Consider the following 21732-nt stretch of genomic DNA (forward strand, 5'->3'; position numbering starts at 1 on the left):
CCATGCAGTCTTGGTTCTTTTGCTCAAGCTGTAGCAGTAGGTTCCCACTGGTGCGTTTGCCAACATGAAAGCCATTACCCCTCTCTTAGACATTTCCAAATCTCCTTTTAGGAGACACATTTATACAACACAAATGTTAAAAACATTTTACAATTAGAAAAAAAAAACCAACAGCAGCAACAAACAAACCCCCCAAGCCCCCAACAAAAGCAACAACCCCCCCCCCCCAAATCCCCTTATCCAACTCTATTGGGTGTGTTTTCAGTCCTTTCTCCTTTCCATTCTCACTGATCAACTTATAAACAAAGCTCTAGTCCATACTTATCACTATCCCTCCTATGATACAGTCTTTAGTTTCATGACTTCTCAAACACCACAATATTTCCCTAGCTGTATACTTTGTGAGCCTAACCAAAAAAAAAAAAAATGCAAACCATACTGCATGTAATATCCAATATCCAAAAGAGTCCCAACTCAATCAAATTAAAATCAGATTTAGCCAGTATACTCAAAGCACCTTCCATCACAGAAAACTGTCCCCATACTATATTCTAACTTTTTGCCTTCCAAGTGTTTTGGCTGTACAGTTGTTCTAAATAAGATTGCAAAGATTTTTTCTTAACAGGAAATATATATATATATATATATTTTTTGCTGACCACACACGAAGAATTTGGCTGAAACATTTTGGCCCAAACTTTAAAAATAAAGGCTTTATGCAAGTAAACAAGTGTGAAGATTTCACTTTGAAAGGTAAAAGCTTTAGAAAGTTATGAATGACTGAAAATAATGACTTGAAAATAAACCAGTATTCACACTTAGTTGCCACTTTTTCTGTAATATCTATATAGATGACTGAGATCACTTTATCCTTTAACACCAGTATAGAGGACTCTCTCTTCCACTGCTAGGCTTTGAATCCCTGAATTTGTCACTTTGCTTTATTATGCACTATGGTAAACTGAGACCGATATTACAGTATGGAGTATTTTTAAAAGTCACTCAGGCCCCGATTCAGGAAAGCACATAAGTTCATATGCTTAACTTTAAGACAGGCTTAGGTTCTACTGACATCCAGTTAAACATCAGCTTAAATGTTTTCTTGAAGTAAGGCCTCATCGCCAATGTTTAAATTTAAAAAAATTATATTCGGTTTGCTATATGAAATAAGTATCAGAGTCCACCTGGGTTTAAGATGCTGTTTCTTAAATTCTACTTAATTGGAGCAAGTTAGGGACAACAAATGAAGGTAATACAACTAATCTGCAGTAATAAAAAGGATAATGTGGCACTCTGGGATCTTACTGACAGAAAAAGTTTTTATTTTCTATTGCTAATGTTGTTGGCAAACCTTTCTGGTGTGCTTTTCTAAAACTGGAATTTCATTGGACAAGGTCATGTATTATTTATGGTGTTTGCATTTGATGATAACCTAGATATTGCTTATTTAAGTCTCCAAAGAATAACAGCATTAAAAACAGTTATTATGGAGAAGCTGAAAACTGAGCAACGAAGGAAAAGGGAAATTTGTATCACACACTGGCTCTAATACTTAGAAAACTGGAGATCTTGTCAGTGAACATACCTATTTCCACAGGAAACTATGAAAATACATAATATTTTTTGGGGTTTTTTTTTTTTTGGTTCTGGATAAAAAAGTGCAATTCTTTAATAAATAAAGCAAACAACTATTTTTTAAAAAAGCCACCTCAGCAATTCATCGAAATGCTGGCTTTCGCAAAGGCTTGTCCAACCACAACCTAAATAATTCAAAGCATTGTCATTAGGCAGCAGCAAAGCCCTCCTTCTAAAAAGGCACTTGCCTTATCACTCTACAGCAGATGCTTCAGTCAACCATTGGATATTGAAAACATAAATAATGAAACAAAATTTGGAGACAATAGTATCTTGGCTGGGGACAAAATACTCACGGATACTGTCAGTCTCTGAGTAACCAAGCAGCAAAAGCTCAAGTGACAACAATAGCAAGGAGAAGAATAGAGACAAGTGAGGAGGCCTGTAGCTGAATAAGGCCTAGAGCTGCACATGCTGCTGTTACCGTAGAAACTAACCTCTCCCCTGAAGAGGTTTGCTGGGGCATTGTTTGTGGGACACAAGATGTGTCATACACCAGATGGTCGTGTGCTGTATAACTCAGTTATCTGAGAGGACAGAGTAAAGGAATGTGCACTACAGATCTCTTCAGAAAGCAGAGCAGGGCACCATCTGTTCTTTCAGACTGACGGCCCTTTTTTTTTTTCTTCCAAGAAAGGGGGAAGACGAAGACCAAATTTAAAATGATTCACTATTCAGAAAAAAAAATCCCAGTACAGTCACCATATTTGACTTTCATTTAGCTAATTTTATCCTTGGGTTTTATGTCAGGTGAATTGCATTTTTATGCATGGGAGAGCAGCAATGATTTCTCTCTCAGGAGTCTATCATTTATAAATAAAACCCTCTGGAGACCTCATCACTCCTTTACTATAGGAAGCCCTCAAAACAATTTTAGCCATATGTTCTTTAAAGTCTCTCTGCTCCCTTTATGTTGATACAATATGGGGGGAAAATAAGTCTTCCTTTCCAGGAATGGTTCTATATTTCAGCCAAGAGTTGTCAGAGCAGAGGAGGGGAGGTGGCACACAAAAAATCAGAATCGTTTGAATGACTGGTGTAGGAAGGAAATTTTAATTAGGGTATGTGTAATTCCAAGCAGCGATGACTAACATATCCGGTGGGTGAGGCAAATAGGTGTGGGCAGAAGAATAATCCCACATCGGTCTGCTGTGAAGGAAAGAATCACTGATTTCATTGGGTTGTATATCAGGCCCTTAGGAACTTATGGCAGTGGGGAAACCAGAAGGAAATTAAGATTCAATACATACAATGTGCTTTGATGTGATAGTGAGCCTGAGTGCATCAGTGCAAAGAACTCAGAACAGTGGAAAGTAGCAGGAAACCGGAATGTGGCTCCTTGTGGCTCCATATTATGGGGCTTTTTACCCTCTGACACATTAGGGGTTACTCACACATACGTCATCTGAGAACGAAATTGAGCGCTCATTGTTTTGTAACACTCTGTTAAAAATCCTTTGCAGCAGATCTTGGTTAAGTTCCAACTTAACAAGGACCTGCTTTGAATGAATTAGTTGGGACTGGTCCTGCTTTTAGCAGGGAGGTTGACTCAATGACCTCCTGAGGTCTCTTCCAACACCTGGATTCTATGATCCTGCTCTCTTCTCTGTGGGTCAGATTCTGTGATCTTCTGGTTCTGTGTTGAGTGGAGAACTCAAGAGGGAAGGGAAAAGTGACGTAAAATCATCTTTTTGCCATCCAGTTCTGACCTGTCCTTGGACTGCTGTTAATTACATCATTTTACAGAGCCTTCCAGAGCCATTATGCCAACACAGAAAAGTTTTAGTGAAGTTCTGAGGATGAGGTAGCAGCCACAGAGTGGCAGAGTGAATCCTGTGGAACCCTGAAAGGAGAGGATCCCATTCTTTCAGTCCCCAAAGAGATCCCTAGCACCCAGCTTCGCTGAGCTCTGGTTGTGCTGGTGGGTGGGACCTTTAATTTACAAAAAGTGAATTATTTTTTCCCTTGACATTCTCTGCCTTATGGCTGCAGTAACAAACACTGTCGGTGTTTCAGATATATATAAATAACCCAGCCATAAACTGCCCTCTCCCAAATGTGGAAAACTTTAGGTAAATAAAATATTTGCTTGATTGCACATTGAAATATCAGCCATATCTTTGAAAGAAACGTGTTTAAACGTGTTGAGATAATGGCTGTAGCTGCCTGCACGCTGGGGCAATTATGAGTAGGGAGCTGCACAAAGGCACTTACAGAAAGACTTCTGAGCTTGAATACATGTACTTGTGGGTGATTTGGATTTGAGAAGACAGCAACTGTAACTAATAACCCAGCAGAATATTATCCGGGAGAAGGCGAGAAAAACGTACCTTCCTACATCTGGATAACTGCCGTGCGTCCTCTCCCACAGAGGACAGGTGAAGTGTGAAGTTTTAAATTCTTGTGTTGCTCAAGAACCAAAAACACAACAACAAAAAATAGCATTAAAAATTTTAAAAGCATGGATGTCTTCTATTTCCTGAGCAGCTGGGTTCTGTGACTGGAGATCTCAAGGGCTGGGAAAGGAAGGAATCCACAGCCAGGATTGTAGCCTCAAGCCGTCCTACTCCCCTCACTCTGAACAAGGAACAGAGTCACTAGCGCCACACAGAAGTGGATCTGTTGGTTGAAGCCGCATGCTTCTGGGCTATCACCATGTGCCTGCTGCATGGGGGTGAGTACCTCTGCATGAAGAGGTAAGTTTTCTGGTGGACAAGGGATGTACACTCTCTATATTCTGTTTCCTCCTGAACAGCTTGATCACACTGGCTCCATTGGGAAAGGGTTTTGTTCCTCAGCGGATGCCTGTTTCATTAACAACAAAGATGAGCCGTGCCTGACAAAATGGATCTGAACATTGAGATTCACTGAAATCAACTGGAATCCTTCCATTGATTTCAATGAGTTTTCAATCATCCCCACGTGTGCTAGTGTCCCCAAACATCTTTATTTCTCAGCCATTTTTTTTTACAAGTGTTCCTCACTGAGGGGACTATGCACAGGTGGAGTGTGAAGTTTTAAATTCTTGTGTTGCTCAAAAACCAAAAACACAACAACAAAAAATAGCGTGAACAAATTTTAAAGCATGGATGTCTTCTATTTCATGCCCCCAAATCAATTAATAAATACTACTACTACTAATAATAATAATGAGCTGGCTGTATTTTTACCAAACATTAAAAAACAAAAGCACCTTTGGTCTGAGAACGTGAGCATGAAAAACTGTAGCCCCAGAGGAAAAATGTACTAAGAGTATTAGTACTTGAAAATCAGGTTTACTAATTTCCAATAATTAATATCCACAACCTATGCTTAGCTTATGTCTGGGAAATGTGGGCATTTCAGTATCTAAAATTTCTGTATACTCTCGGTGGGCCAAATTGTGGACTCTAGATACACGAGCTGGCTGGGTGGCATGCTGGGGATCTCTAGAGGAGCTAAAGAGAAAATAGCTCTTTTTCTAGGTTGTAGAGAGACAGAAGAAACTGCACGGCTGCCACTGGCCCTGTAGCATTCTGCTGCTCCTTTGCATGAGAGCGATTGACCCTGAAGATGTGTAGGCAGAGGAAAATGCATGAGTTTTACCTACCCAACAGCTCCTACCAGTTACGACTATGTGATGTGTCTACACTACAGCTTCCATCAACTACCACAACTCTATAGTCATGCTATACTACCTAGCTCCATTATAGTTATACCTGCTACCATTATGCCGCAACCATAGTACATTGCCTGTCTTCACCACAGCTTCCGTTAGCTATTGCTGGTGAAGAATTACAGCTACTAGGCTTGCTAGTACAGAGGTGGCCTAGATGTGTACTTCAGAGTACGGTGAACTCCACTTTGTGCTCCATCTAATGCCTATGAAGCTTCCATGTTCCTGAGCGGAGGGGAGCATCATGTACTGCTGCTGATTATTTGATTTCCATGCATGCTTTTATGCATGCACCTCTTCTGTGCATGGCTGCTGTGCTCACCTGGACCCACAAAGCTTGGCAAGTCTCCATCCAGCTATTTATAATTACTGTACATGCATGTAGGTTAAGCATTTTCCTTTACGCTATGCCAGGGGGTTTCAAACATTGGGTCATTGCTTTAAGGGTAAGCTGCTAACTGGCCACGAGGCATTTTGTTTCCCTGAGCATCTGCAGGCAGGGCCACTCACAGCTCCCAGTGGCTGCAGTACACCATTCCTGACAAAAGGAAGCTGTAGGAAGCGGAGCATGCTGGGCCATCACTTCCTGCAGCTCCCATTGGCCAGGAATGATGAACCACAGCCACTGGGAGCTATGAGTAGCCATACCTATGGATGCTCAGGGAAACAAAGCATCTCACGGCTAGCTAGTGGCTTACAAGCCATGACTCAAATTTTGAAAACCCCTGCACTATGCATTACACTACCCAGATAAGCCAGGAAGAGAAGGAATATTTTAATTAACACATAAAAAATCACCACAAGGAAATAACATCTACAAGGTGATTAAAAAAAAAAAGACAGAAATGGCGGGGGGAAGGGGAGGAGACAAGGAGATTATTATTTACTGTAGCACCAAAAAGCGTTAGTAATAAACTAGGACTTTCTTGTAATTGGTATTGCTGTACAGGCACAGAACAAAAACATGGCCCCTGCCTCACAGAGTTTTCCGGACATGGGGCAAAAGAAGGCTACAGACAGACAGGGAGCACAAGAAAACAAGGAGACTGTTGGTCAGCATGATAGGCAATGGTCTCTACACACCAGCAATCTAAATGCTGTCAAGTTTTTTGTAGGCATCACAAGAGAGTTTTAAGGAGGGAAATGGATAGATGTGTAGCACATGGGCCACAAGAAAAAAAACTGGGTATGCTTTATAGGGAGAATACATTAATAGGTAGTTAATAAAAATGTAATGAACAGATTTCATAACAGTTAATCTATAAGTAATTGCTCTTAATGATAGTTTATAACCATGTATAGTACTTTTTACTCGTGCTAACAGGCAACTGCTCATGTCTATACTATGTTTATATCCTCTATTTCTTATTTGTTAACTCTTTCTAAAACATTTATCAGTGTACCCCTAGTATAAATAGGCATTGCAAAGCTCCATGTTTACTTTTGTACAACTTTGATAGATACTGCCCATGCAAAATTATGGATCTTAAGATTCTTTAAATTTTTATTTACTTATTTATATTTTCACAGTTATAGGAAATTGTGAAGGGAACCAAATAATGGGGGAAAGGCGAGAACATTCAAACTATAATTATCAAATGACAGTAGATATTGAGATTCAAGAAGTTAAAGCTTTATAACGATTAACACACAAATCACAACATCACATGTCAAAATATATAAAGAAAATATCATCAGATCAAAAGTTATGGAGCAGAATTTTACTTACTTTGCAAGGCTATAAATTTCAACGATCACCGATGTTAATATTTTGTTGTTTTGCAGGTGTATGGTGAAATCGACACGTACCAATAAAAATGTAAAGTGAGACTAAGAATGGAATAGCTATTTTCTTCTAACAACTTGTTTGTAACACCATTCACAAAATGGTCAGTGTCCAACTCCCTCCCAAATAAAAACAATGTACAGAGGAGTTGATTTATGTCCTCGTAAATTGTTAAGTAGATCAGAATACAAAGTTTAATAACAATAAAACATGTTCAGTTATAATTAATAAAACTGACAAATCATATCCAGGGGAATGAGAGAGATAGAGATAGAGAGTGCTTGTTTTCAGGAAACTCCATCAAAATATAGCTGTCAACATTTCTGTTTCTAGACACTAGACCAAATAAATGAATGCACAAAAACCTGCAGAAAAGCAAAAGCTTTTAGATCTGCCACAAATTGACATGATAAACTATTCTGAATATAAAACAGCTACAAAATATTTCAGCCTAAATGTTTTTAGTTATATTTATGCATGTGGTAAATTATGGCCAAGGAAATTACTTAAAGACTCTTATTCACCCCTAAAAGTTTTGCTGTTCTCTGTTCCAAACAAAGCCTATGGAAGATTGTAGATCCTACTTCTGCACCTGGCCTAGTGATTTACCAGAAACTTGACAGGGTCGTGGAAGCTTTATTTTCTTTGTTCCATGGGTGCCTGCCATGGAGAGCCAAGGCTGGATTAACTGAGTCTAAATCCCTGGGCAGTTTGCCAGAGCAATGTTAACGCTGAAGAAAATGGAACTCCCCAAAATGATTTCAGAACCAGCTCTGTATATTCGTTGTTCCTATGCTCAAAAACCATGGGAAGAAAGTATAATGGCGCATGTCAAGCTGGCAAGCTTTTCTCCATAGGGTCTGCCAGTGTGAGAGCTAAGTGAGCTACCTTGGACAATGTTTTTTCTTTGGGCAGGGCTGCCGAAAGGGAGGTGTGTGTGGGGGGAGGAGGGAAAGGAGGGGGCGGAGAGGAGCAAAGAGAGCCTGAGGATCTGGACTGCCAACGCTGCTACCACAACAGCAGTAGCATCCGGAGTCCTGGGCCCTTTAAATTTCCACTGTAGCCCTGCACAGTGTGGTCCAGGCAGCACTAAGAGTCTGCCCTCCCACCAAGGCCCTGGAGCTGAGCTCCTGCCCCCTCTCCCACCCCGACATTGCTCACAGTTCAGCAAAGAATTGTCATCAGTTCTTTTCTGGTAGCACTCTATCACTAGTAATGTGGGTGTCTTTGTGGCGAAGAAGATACTGCATTAAGATAATGTGCCTTTCCAGTCTAATTTGCCTTCCCAGTGCCTCCATAATCTTTCTTGCTAGCATTTCATTTTGCTTGAGGCTCTGCCATGTCCACTTTTCGCACACTATCATTCATAGGGCTCTGAGCAGAGTTAAACCCTATGGTAGCGGTTGAGTTATAACCTTGCTGAAACTGATGATAGTTGTAACGCTTCACTTGTAACAGACAGATGAGGATCACAGCTAAAACAAGCCATAATGGAGCCTGCCCATAAACTAGCACTATGTAGGCAAGATTTCCACTGGGTATTATTCTGCTAGTCCATACATTATGGACAGTAATCAGATCACCTCTTAATCTCCTCTTTTTAAATCTAAATAGACCAAGATTCTTGAGCCTATCACCATAAGGTATGTTTTTAAATCCTTTAATCATTCTGATGGCCATAAGCACCAACTCCATGGCCAAGAACAAATGCCACAGAACTCACCTGAAACATACCTGCCTGATGATGAGTCTCCATTTACAGTTACATTTTGAGACCTATCAGCCAATTTTTAATCAACTTAATGCGTGCCATGTTAACTTTATATCATTGTAGCTTTTTCTTCAAAATGTCGTACGGTACCAAGTCAAATGCCTCACAGATGCTGATTACATCAACACTGTTACTTTTCTCACTGAAACTTGTAATTTCATTAAAAAAATAATGAGTTAGTTGACAGGATTTGTTTTCTTGAAACCCATGTTTATTTTGATAGACTTGAAAGGACCAATGTGAGATTAGGAAGGCTGGTAAGAAAATTGTACACTATGTACAATAAAAAGGGTTAAGAACACTTTATATACAGTATATAATGTATACAGTATATATATAACCAGCTTATAGTACCTCCTGATAGTCCGGCATATCTGATTATCCGGCAACACCTAGGTCCCATAGGTTCCAGATTATCGGAAGTTTACTGTACCAAGATACAATATATTATCAGACAGATAGTGAGAGACAAAAAAAGCATCATTTAGAAAGTACAAATTAAATCCTAGTGAGGAAAATAGAAAGGAGCATAAACTCTGGCAAATGACATTGTACAAATATAATTAGGAAGGCCAAAAATAATTAGAAAAAGAGCTAGCCAAAAATTCAAAAAGTGATAGTAATTTTTTTAAGTACACAAGACGCAGGAAGCCTGCTAAACAATCTGTGGGGCCACTGGACAATTGAGATGCTAAAGGAGCACTCAAGAATGATAAGGTCATTGCAGAGAAACTAAATGACTTCTTTGCATTGTTCTCCACAGCTGAGGACATGAGAGAGATTCCCAAATCTAAGTCAATCTTTTTAGGCGACAAATCGGATGACCTGTTCCAGACAGAAGATGTTTTAGAATAAATTGATAAACTAAACAGTAATATGTAATTTGGATCAGGTGGCATTCACCCAAGAGTTCTGAAGGAACTCAAATGAGAAATTGCAGAATTACTAACTGTGGTCTGTAACCTAGCTTTTAAAACATATTCTGTACCAAATGACTAGAAGATAGGTAATGGGACACTGATTAAAAAAAAAAAAAAAAAAAAGCGCTCCAGAGGTGATCCTGGCAGTTACAGGCTGGTAAGTCTAACTTCAGTACCAGGCAAACTGGTTGAAATTATAGTAAAGAACAGAACTGTCGAACACATAGATGTACATAATTTGTTGGGGGACAGTCAACATTGTTTCTGTAAAGGAAAATCATGCCTTACCAATCTACTAGAATTCTTTGAGGGCGGTCAACAAGCATGCGGACAAGGGGGATCCTTTGTGTAATAGTGTACTTAGATTGCCAGAAAGCCTTTGACAAGTTTCTTCACCAAAGGTTCTTAAATAAAGTGTCATGGGATAAGAGGGAAGGTCCTCTCATGGATTGGTAACTGATTAAAAGACAGGAAACAAAGGATAGGAATAAATAGTCAGTTTTCAGAATGGAGAGAGGCAACCACAGTTGTCCCCCCTGGGGGGGTTTGTACTGTGACCAATCCTAGTAAACATATTCATAAATTATTTGGAGAAAGGGGTAATCAGTGAGGTAGCAAAATTTGCAGATGATACAAGATAGCTCAAGATAGTTAAGTCCAAAGCAGACTACGAAGAGCTTCAAAAGGAACTTCTCAAAAAACTGTTTGACCAGGCAGCAAAATGGCAGATGAAATTCAATGCTGATAAATGCAAAAGAAACAGCCTGAGTTCAAACATAGGGCAGAAGACTCTGAAATGTCTCTATATTTGTTCCCCTCTTATTTTTAAAAGCCACAGTTTGGAAATACTTCAAAACAAAATCCCAAACCAAACAAACGAAGAGCAGGAAAGATATATAAGCAAAGGAAGTGGATTCTCCAGTTTTTCATGTCTTCAAATTAAGAATTCCTTTCTGAAGACAACCTTTAGTCAAATATGCTATTGGGCTTAATGCAGGGGTAACTGAGTGAAATGTATTGGCCTGTGATATACAAGAGAGCAGACTAGCTGATAAGGCCTTCTGGCCTTAAGCTTTATGAATTTTTGAATCAGGGTTTGCAGTATATGAGGGATCAAACCATGCTGTAAATGATATTGGGTGCTACTTCCTTGTACTTGGATCTGCAAAAAGTGCATTTTCCTATAGCATATCTAAGATTATATCAACAAATTAAGTGCTGAGGAATATGACATGCCTTGGCAGCCCGAAGTATAAGAGAAAAGTATTACAGATCTAAAACTGCTTTTTCTTGTAACAAAAGTCTCCTTTAGGTAGCATACATTACATATGTAACCCTTCTGTCAAGTTGATCCAGCTGCAACGAGGGCTGGATACCATAGCTAGAGGTTCCTTTACAACAACAAAAATGCAGAACGGGCTTGAGTCCCCACCTAGTACCCTGGAACAATTATCCATCCCACCGGGCATGTCTGAGGCAATACTTCCCCACTCATAAACAGAGCCTGAGTGTAGAAAATACTTTTAATGAGAGAAGGAAAGACATCTGACATTAATTAGGGAAAATGCCAAGAGTAGGATTCATAATCATAATACTATGAGCAGGACACATATCCCAGAGTGTGTGGAACAGAGTCTTCTGCCTCATGTTTCTTGAGTCCTACAACTAAAAGTTCTTTTTCTGTGTGCCTCTCTACTCCTTCGCCATTCTCCACTCACAGTGGTTGACCTTGGTCAGTGAGGACCCAGGTTTCAGAAGTGCATCTGTGTGAGTTCATCTTCCTCCTGGAGAAGAAGGCTTACTCCACCATTTGAGCACTTCCTCTGGCTGGCCACCCCAATAAGTGGGGTCCCCCTCCAATGGCTCTCCTGCCAGCCACTGCTCCTCTCACCAGTTACCTTCTGCACTCTGCCTCTCTGGTGTGACCTCTGCATGTCAGTCTCTTGAGATTCCACCCAACTCTTAGTGAATTTCAGCTCTGTGGCTGGGCAGAGATGCAGTTCCAGCACTAGTGATAGAAAAGTAGCCGTGTTAGTCTGGTGTAGCTGAAACAAAAAACAGGACTATGTAGCACTTTAACCATCTTGTTAGTCTTTAAAGTGCTACATAGTCCTGTTTTTTGTTCCAGTGACTAGTGACTGTCAGCTCTTTTGAGCCTTTAAAATAACTAAAAGCTCCTAATGGAGTCTTTTATCTCTGCCTTTGAATAGTGGAGAAGACAGGTTAAACCAGACCAGGGACTCTCAGGAAGAGGTCACTCCTCCTTGCTGGGATACTTATCCCCACACTTCTCTATTTTCCAGGGCTCTGGCATTTGAGCCCCTGGCCTAACAAGGCCCTTTCAGCTGAGTGTGCCCTCCTCATTTGGGACAGATTAAGCAGAGCTGTGTTCCCCTTTACTTACACAATGAAGACATTGATAATAACATTGCACTATCCCAGCATTCAGTATTAAAGTGATTTGTAACCCAGCCAAGAATGATCACGTAAATCTATGCAGTTCCTGTCTGCTAGATACCTAGGCAGAATAGGTGAGAGTTCATTCAGACTCTGCATTAGATAGATAGATAGATAGATAGATAGATAGATAGATAGATAGATAGATAGATAGATAGATAGATAGATAGATAGATACATAGATAGATAGATAGATAGATATTAAAGTGGAGTTTACAAAGCAGGAGCCAAGATCAGAGTAGATTCAGTCAGGGTAGATAGGTGTGTTTTTTCGACTAATATTCACGATCCTTTTAAAATCTATCACTATTTGCTCAGAATCAAAGAAGACACATCCAACAACAGTCATGTCTGATAGGGAAGATCATGCTGGAAATCTCAACTGGAATAATTTCTAAACTGTAGCCAGCTGGACATGAAGAGGTGCTCTCAAAAGGCACAGGCTGGGGAAGAGCCAGAGCTGAGGTGTTGAATTCTTACACAACCTAAAAAAAACAGGGTAAAATTCTCATTTTTACTCCCCCGCAAAAAACTGTAAATGAAATAGCGAGGTAGCCCTCTGAGATATGACATTTGTATTTTGATGAAGTAGTTCTTTCTCCCCCACCCCCGAATATGTCGACTCAATGTGGGTAGGATAGGAATTTCCATACATGCACATTCTTGCTTCGCTACTCAGTTTCAGCTGGAGACTGGAGGCAGAGGTCTTGGTAATGGACACAGCATTCCAGAAAATTGTGGCCAATTAACTGAAGCCCATGTCTAGCTTTCACTTGCTTTCTCCAACATCCCCTACCACCTGCTGGTGAAAGCACTCTTTTGGTGACTCCATTTCTGCTGCCAGCATGCTCACTTCCTTAATCCAGACCGCAGCTAGATTAAGACATGCATGGCAAGTAAAAAAGAGTTTTCCATCCAGAATCTGTACAGCTGGCCAAGAGGTATAAAAATTCTATTTACTGTACCTCTGAATGAAGACTAATGGGTGGGTCTTCTCTACTCCAGGAAGAACTATAGTGCCTATATTTCAGATGACAACCCTGTAAACAGGCTCTTTTCAGGAACAACTTGTCATAATTTTGACCATCTTAACAAAAGGGGGCTCTGACTGATCAGAATGTGGCCCATTCCCGAGGAGGAAACTCATCCTGGACTTTGAAAAAGCATAAGGTTCTGTACAAATTCTAAGCAATGTTAGTGTATTTTGAGTATCTAGTACAGTTTGTCATACTGATCTTGGGACTTAATTAGAAAATGTAAGAACTATGCCAAAAAGAAGTCACTTTAAGTTATCAAATCATTAATAATAACAGTTCCGATGGCTCAATGATTCTGTGCAGATATGTGATTATAGTACTGCCTGTAATCTTCCTTATTATTAGTAAGGCTACTAATCAATGAATTGTTTTACAGGAGTTCATCTGCTTCGGCTATTTCCTTCCGACATGAAGACAATCCTCTAAAATACGTGGCCTATAACAAAACTCAATAATGAGTTTTGGCTTTTGAATCTTTTATTTTTGGCCCAAGAACCAAGATAGATGGCTTAATTAAAAAAGAGGTCCCCATTATCCCAAACTGTCAGGCTACACTTTCCTGTCCCTTACAGCAGGGTAAATCCAGAGTAACTCCATGGAAAAGGAGCTGCTCTAAATTTACACTGGCATAACTGACAGCAAAATCTGATTCCTTCTTTCTTGGGTGATTCTTCTGAAAGAATAATACAGTGAAACCTTTGTTATCTGGCACTCTGTTAACCAGAAAACTTTGTTAACAGGCATTGCCCCCAGCCACAATACTGTCACATTTTCAGGCGCACAAGCCTGCCTTGGTTTACCATGATTGGCTTAAGAGTTTTTTATTTAAGAAGTACTAATCATCTTTAACTCAAAATAGAAATGTGAGACCAATTGCCTCACACTACAAAACGACTAATATTAAAAACTTGAGTTTTACTATTATTGTCCATTGGTTTTTCCTAGGTTGAAGGGACCCATAGATAACTGGAATTTTTAGATAACCGAAATGCCCTAATCCCCGAGCGTGCCGGATAACATAGGTTTTACTGTACTACTACTACTACTACAACACAGATATGGGGAAGACGGAGGAGAAATTGGACATGAGTCTCTTACACAGTAATTCTCTTTACCTGCCTCTGGCAATATAGTGGAAATTCTTTAACTCCACTTTAAGGCCTATTTACACTGGCAGAGCAATATTTCAGGAATAACTAGGACTCTGATCTCAGTGGTTATTTGAATCCATGCTTCCATTGGCGAAGATATCAGGATTCCTCTGGAAGGACATTCTGTGCTGCAGAATGAAGAGTTAAGCCAGAAGAGATTTAGGATAGTGATGGGCAACCTAGGCTAAGTGAGTGGGCTGCATGCATGGCCCTCCATTTCAGTGGGCCACAAGACTGCCATATCCAAAAGAGTGATAGAAAGGTAGCCGTGTTAGTCTGGGGTAGCTGAAGCAAAATGCAGGACAATGTAGCACTTTAAAGACTAACAAGATGGTTTATAGATGATGAGCTTTCGTGGGCCAGAAGTGGGTCTGGCCCACGAAAGCTCATCATCTATAAACCATCTTGTTAGTCTTTAAAGTGCTACATTGTCCTGCATTTTGCTTCATATATCCAAAAGAGTCTCCCAAGGTAGGGTAGACTGCATTTGCGTGCCTAGAATTTGCAAGGTGTGCCGAAAGAACCATAGCAGCACTTTGGTCGCAGAGGGAGAGCACGGCTCTCACAGCAAATGTAATGTGCATTCAGCACATAGCTCACTTCATGTCTTCATGTGCCCTTGCTTTATGTGCACTTTAATAATACTGGTGAGAAAAAATCTATGCAAACAGAAACCAGTGGGATCTGGCAACCCTGTCATGGGCAACGGTAAACAAAATGTTTCAAGGGCCACACGTAGAACCCTGATGGGCCACATGCGACCCATAGGCCTCACATTGCCTACCACTGATTTCAGAGCTGGTCCTATATTTCTGAAAATAATAACTATTTCTGAAAGTATAATTCTGGATCCAGATCTGGAATAGTTAGGTGTAGACCTGAGAAATAACCACAATGAGATTTGAAATCTTTTGGGAACAGACTCTAAAGCAGGATTTTGGTGAAGGTGGTTTCTGAAATGTATACATCAATGCGTAAACTGCTTGCTTTTGGATCCTGTGGCCTGAAACGTATTGTGTTCCATGCTATTCATACTGAGGTTTGCCTGCCAGAAAGAAAAGGAAGATATGATCTCAGAAGGATTAACTGCTAGCAACAGAACTTTCTTGACAGCTGCCCCGGGTCTCTGGAAATGTGTGAACACAAACCTGGTTACTTTTAGAAAGAGCTGCCTCATTGCTTGGATCTTCTCAAAAAATTAAATCCTGTTTTCACAGCTTTCTACTTAAGATACGGGCAGAACAGGAAGATGGAGGTTGATCACTCTTACTGAGACCTTGTGTTTCAAATAAGGTACCCACTCACTATGCTTATGGACTCAAAAATATTAGTCTTTCTGAAATGTACTAAGTCTGTAAATTTTAGAACAAATCAAAGGCACAGTATCCCTGTCTTGTATTTTATTAGGAAATTAACAGTCAGATTAATAATCTGAAATTACATAGTGAGCCTCATTAAAAAACAAATTCAAAATCATCACAATTATTTTTGATTTCTATAAAACATAATGCCCAGAAATAATCCCTGTTTAAATCTGGAAATATCTACATCCTTAAAATCATCTATTGTACAGCAGCAAGACTGAATAATGTTAACAATTGATATGAGGAGATACACTATGGTTTGCTCTTTACCCAACAAAGAGAAAATGTTAGAAAATGAAATGTTTAAAACAAAGTCCAGAAATATTACCTATAATAGGAAAAAGACTCCCTAAGAACTCAGTTCCATTGACATGCACAAGTATTTCAGATTACTCATATGTTTAAGTGTGGTGAAGTTAACTTCAATATAATATTAAATGGCTTAATATTAAGTGGCCAATTCCTTTCAAATGCACAGGACTAAGTACTCAGATCTTGGATTTTTATATCTATTGCTAAAACAATAGAAGAGTTTGTGACCTAACTCATCTACCCTCCTTTTCATTTATCAGCAATTAACCTAATTGTTAATATGGCTTATTTGTTTTGTAATCTCAGTTTCAGTAAGGGTGAACTTCATCCATGTGCAGACAGCCAACACAAGACTTGTGCACCACTGAAATCCCACTGAAGCCCTTAAAGTGAACAGGCTTTTTTTCTGGCTTTCTCTATTAGGTGAATTTCACTCTATGTCACGTAAGTTCACATCCTGCTTTTGTCAGTCATGTGAGTAGTCACACTGGGCCAAATTCTGCTCTTGTTAATACAAAACAAAGTGTGAAGAAACTCCATTAACTTCAGTGGAGTTACTCCAGATTTAAACTGAAATACACGAGGGCAGAATTTAGCCCGCTGACTTCAGTGGGAACTACTTGTATGAGCATGACAGGTTGGTTTTGGAGCCTGGTTGAATGATCAAGTCAATGAGAGTCTCTGATTTTAATGGCCTTGGTTCCCTACATTAGGGCTTAAGCTTTTGAGATGTTGAGTGTCTCCAAGGGGGAGCTGAGTATTCTGAGTCCCTGATTCAGAAGAGCACATGATTAAGTCTATTGCTAGTCAGGAAAAACATGCATAACTTTTAAGGATTTAATGTATGTGCTTCCATGCTCTACAACTAGAAATGCCTTTCTGAGTTGGGGCCTCCATTCTGATGGTGGATTCAAGCACTTGACCAGCAATATCCAGCTTCTTTAGACTTCTGTATATATTTACCTGTAACATTTTTGGAAGAAAATGCTACAAAAATTAGATATAGAAAGAATATAAAAGCAGTGAACATTCATTTTTAAAATCTCTTTCTGGACACGCACATTCAAATAGTTGTACTAACATTTAAATATAAACTCTTTGGCAGCCGTTTTCTAGAAAGTTATTTTTTTCATTGCAATATTTTATCCTTCTCCCATGAAAACTTCATATCTTAAAAAAAATCTATAGCACTTTCCCCTATGAATGGTATTGTTTCCGATTAACCACTATTTCTTCCCTGAAGAAAAAAAAAAGATTGAAAAAGCAAATCTAGTCATTATCAGGTACGTGTTTATGTAACAGAAAAAAAAATAATAATTCACTGTGCGGTTTGTCATTCTCTAGAAAGTTAGTGGTATGTTTATACAATAAAATCAACATAAGTTACCCCATTTTGCTTTAAAATCTAGTTAGTAAAACTAAATTGCTATCAGTAGATTCATAAACAGAATGCACACATTGCTATCTAAGTTCAAGTATTATTATTTTTCTTTAAAAAGAGCCATAAATTCCTTGTAATTTTGTTTGTCTTCTACATTGTTTTGGTCTTTCAGTGCTATGATGAATCGCACTTAGGTGTTCTTGAACAAAATAAAAATGGAACTTAAGAATGCACTGTGTTAAAACAACACAGCACAGAGGCCTTGAGGCGTATTAGCTTGATAAATCTTCATCTGATATGAGTGACTGTCTTTGGAAGGAGTGTTTCAAAGGCTAGACACATTGGTACAGTAGTGATGTGTACTCCCATATGGCCGAGATTTCCAGATTCACACCTTTCATGTCCATTTAAAAAGGGAAAAAACAGTCCCCTGTATTTCTACCACATCAGGATATGTCATCTTGGATTCTTCTTGGAACTGTCAGTTGTTCGTAAGTCGGGAGGAAGAAATCTGAGTTAACTGTGTTGGTTCTCTGAGATGATCCATTACTGCTTTGGCCATCCTGCTGATTTGAAACCAGGTGTTGCAGCATATCTGTAATGAAGTTCAATTTCTTGTCCATTTGAATTACCTACAAAACCAAAGAGAAACATCATTCAGGGTCAGAATTTGAGAGAGTAACACGACGACATGGCAGAAGAATAATATATTAAAATAGCTGTTTCATAATTAGCATTGGCACCACTCTTTCTTATTCATGCCAACTTCTGTTACTGAAAAAAACCAAGATACTGAATCCATCCAAGTGCTGGTGTAAGAGAGGCTTGTTAGAATTCTAGCTAGGAATGTGCAAGTCCTAGAGGAATCAGGGTCTTAAAGAGCAGGATTCACATGTCAAAAGTTAACTGGGAAGCAGAACTTAGGGCTGAAGAGTCTAATTTAATCTGTTTTTTAAAAAAAACCATAAGAAAAACTTCTAAAAAGTCTATCTGTGCTAACTGTTTCAATATGCAAATTCCTGCTTTTCTTGGAGTGATCTTTTTGTCAGACACAAACTTGTGAGTAAAGCTTGTGTTCCTTGGGTCAGATTTTCAATGGCATTATGACCCCTTGAAACTGCTCAAGTCACAAAATGCCAAACAGACCCTTGCTGGAGGGGAAATCCCTGCTGGTATAAATGCATGGCAGCCAGGTCCTATGTCTGGGCCAACTCCTAGTCCAACTTAAGTGGGTTCAGAGGTGCCATCTTCTCCAGTTCCCAGGTGGTGCTCAACCTCTGCTCCACCCTAAGGCCCGCCCCACTCCATCTTTTCCCCAATACCTGAAATAGCAGCCTGGAGATGCTAAGGAATAACTTAGAAATGTCACTTCCTTAATTATCCAAATATTTTCCTAAAAGAACTGTGCACAAACTTTCTCTTTCTCTCTCTTCTCCTATGCCCCCTTCCCCGCAATAGGGATCTCACTAGAGAAAACTCTGATAAAAAATCTATATTGATGGTGCTCCTGCAAAGGTGAGCTATTCAACTCAACAGTGGGTTGAACTGAGGTTTTTCAACAGCTGTGCATCCCGGTGATGAAGCTATGGAAGAGTAAGTGAGAAAGGAAGGCTCTTGCTGGGAAATCAAATTATCTTGCTGGATAATTTTCTCTAAGGAACCAAGGTTAGCTGCAGCAGCTGTGCAGAGCAGGAGGCCCACAGAAGCGGATGAAAGGCTAATTATTATTGAGCTGAGCCATCTGAGATTAAAAGTACAGGCCTTGCTCTGTGCCCCTGCTTTTCTGTGTGAGCCTTTAGAACCACCAGGCAGAGTTTGTACAATGAGATGGGGCTACTTGGTTCTAATTATTGGCATTGAAACTGTTTTATTTTTAAATAAAGAAAAAAATATTTCCTACGTGAATTTAGTGCTCATGAAGGGCTCAATCCAAATCCCACTGAAGTCAATGGCAGTTTTTAGAAGTCATAAATTTCCACAGACTTCAATGGGCTTTGGATCAAGCCTATAAAAAACTGGATTAATAGCTCGAGATGCTGAACTCTTTCTATAGATAATTAGGGGGTGGTGAGATTTAAGCACCCTTATGCTGTTCCACTCATGTGACTTGTCCTGGTCAACCTGTATCTTCTATTGAGACTGCCAATGGATGTCCTCCATTAGGAACTTGGCTGAGAACAACAATAAATTTCACAAAAGCTAAAGAACAGCCACCAGAAGGCCACAGGATTTTGCTGCCACTCGCTTTTGGTGCACTGGAACCAGTGGCCCTGTGGTGAAAGACACTCATGCTAGCCTTTCCTCTGTCTTCCTGTTTTCAACCAAAGATTAATCCATAACATATCTCTGCAAACTACTATTCATTTGCACTAGTTACAAAACTATTACAAGGAAGTAGTAATAACAGTATTATACTTAAAGAGGATTTAAATACATTTAATATATCTTGTATAAAAATGTAAGATTTCCCCTTGAAGCATGCTTTCAAACACATTTACTTGATTAGAAATTAACGATGGTGCCAAAAAGTGTAAGGAAAGGAAAGCAAACACAAAAACTGCTGATGTTAGCGTAATCTCAACTCCTCTGGACAACTCTGATCCTTTTACTTAAAAAAGCAAACTGTGCTAATAAAATAGAAAAATAACTCACACTGATTTTGTTTTTTTATGAAAACACTAAAGAAAGTGCTTTTGGCAGACTTGATTATATAGAAAAAGACTATGCAAAGTGTATGTGATCAGATGCTGTAGATGCAACTCATTTTCAATGTGTGTATGTTTTTATTTTGTAGAGTTGTTGGAACTGGGCAAGCAGTGGTTTGAAACTTTTTTTTTTTAAATTACCCTCCGGCATTATTCTAAAATCACACACAGGAGTTTCTGTGGATGAAAGCAGCATCTCCCCCACAAGAATAAATGTTCTCTCCTTAAAAAAAGCATGTGCACAAGACACATACATAGACTTCAGTTGAGTTAAGTGGATTTATAGCATTTTATGATCTAGCTCATAGAAACTAATCTAAATCCTCATGAAGATACATGAAACTGAAATCATACCAGAATAGCTTTACTCAAAGGCTGAAGGTTCAGAGAGAAAACTTGGGATCACTCATCATGAGCAATAGTTACTCTCACTCTGATGAAGTTATGGAAGTGTGTGCTTCCTCCTACACACCACACAATCCATTGATTGCACTATGTCATGATGAGCCACACAAACTATTCTGTTTTATGGCATGTTTTCAGAAAAAAGCTGTTTAGTTCTACATAGTCAGAAATAAAAACACATGCCAGCTTTCAAAAATGGTACGAAAAGCATTCCGGGGGTGTTAGTGAACAAGACAGAAATTATTCTTGTTGAGAAGGGGGGGGAGAAGTAAAGAGTAATTTGTCTTTTAAAGTTCAGTAGACCTGTATACTCTTTTCATTTTAAAGATTCCATAATTTTAAGCATCCATGCAAATTTACAGTCAAATTAGGAAGATGAATGATAACAACTAAACACATAATAATCGAGTGTGAAAGCCTCACTCCCACTCCAGCTCTTTGATACCAGGTAAACAGGCCACAGTGACCAAAAGGGGCTGTAACAGCGCCAATTGCAACTGGATGAAGATTACCCAATGAAGTCAACATGGAAGGCTGCCTTCTGAGGAACCAGCTGCAAACCCCGATGTAAGGAGTGAGCCGGGGAAGGAGGACGGATGGGTCAGGAGAAATGTTTTGGGGAGCGGAGCTGTCAACTGTGGAAACTTTGGGAAGTGCTGTGGCTCACAGGAATAACTTATGATACCATCTACATGTTTTGTTAGTCTTTAAAGTGCTACCAGACTTTTTGTTATTTTTTTAAGATTATCCTGTATAGACTAATTCGGCTACCCCCTGAAGGAATAACTTAGACAGCTCCCCTCCCCATCCCCCTGCCGATTTCCTATATGATGCTAAGGAACAGCTTTGGAGCAGGAGGGTGCAAAATGGATGAAAGCTGCTTTAGTTCCTCCTGAATTCTGTGTCTCTGAAGCATAGCATAGAACAGGCCTACTCAATTTTAGAAGCCCCAGGGGCCACAATGATACTCACAGCACATGCCAAGGACTGCAACTAAAGTGGGGTTTCATATACATGCAAATATATATGCAAATATAAGCAAATAGCTTCTTTCACACTGACATGCATGAATACAAAGATTAAGGCAAGACTACACAAAATGCAGTCCCCATTTAAATCAGTTCTGCTGATATTAATAAAATGCAATATTTAC

The 21732-nt window shown here is 39.4% G+C and overlaps 1 protein-coding gene across 2 annotated transcripts in view; it reads right to left on the bottom strand.

Moving 5' to 3' along the window:
• Positions 1-15797: 15797 nt before the first annotated feature.
• KCNQ1 (potassium voltage-gated channel subfamily Q member 1) overlaps positions 15798-21732 on the bottom strand; it is a 580522-nt gene continuing 574587 nt past the window's right edge. For both annotated transcript variants that reach the window (XM_075928134.2, XM_006134905.5), the window contains one exon: positions 15798-18101. In XM_075928134.2, coding sequence (XP_075784249.1) covers positions 17916-18101 — 186 coding nt within the window. In that variant the 3' untranslated portion in view covers positions 15798-17915. The remainder of the gene's footprint in view (positions 18102-21732) is intronic.

Source organism: Pelodiscus sinensis, chromosome 5 (assembly GCF_052426305.1).
Source record: "Pelodiscus sinensis isolate ZL-2025 chromosome 5, ASM5242630v1, whole genome shotgun sequence".
In the NCBI taxonomy this organism is placed as follows: domain Eukaryota; kingdom Metazoa; phylum Chordata; order Testudines; family Trionychidae; genus Pelodiscus; species Pelodiscus sinensis.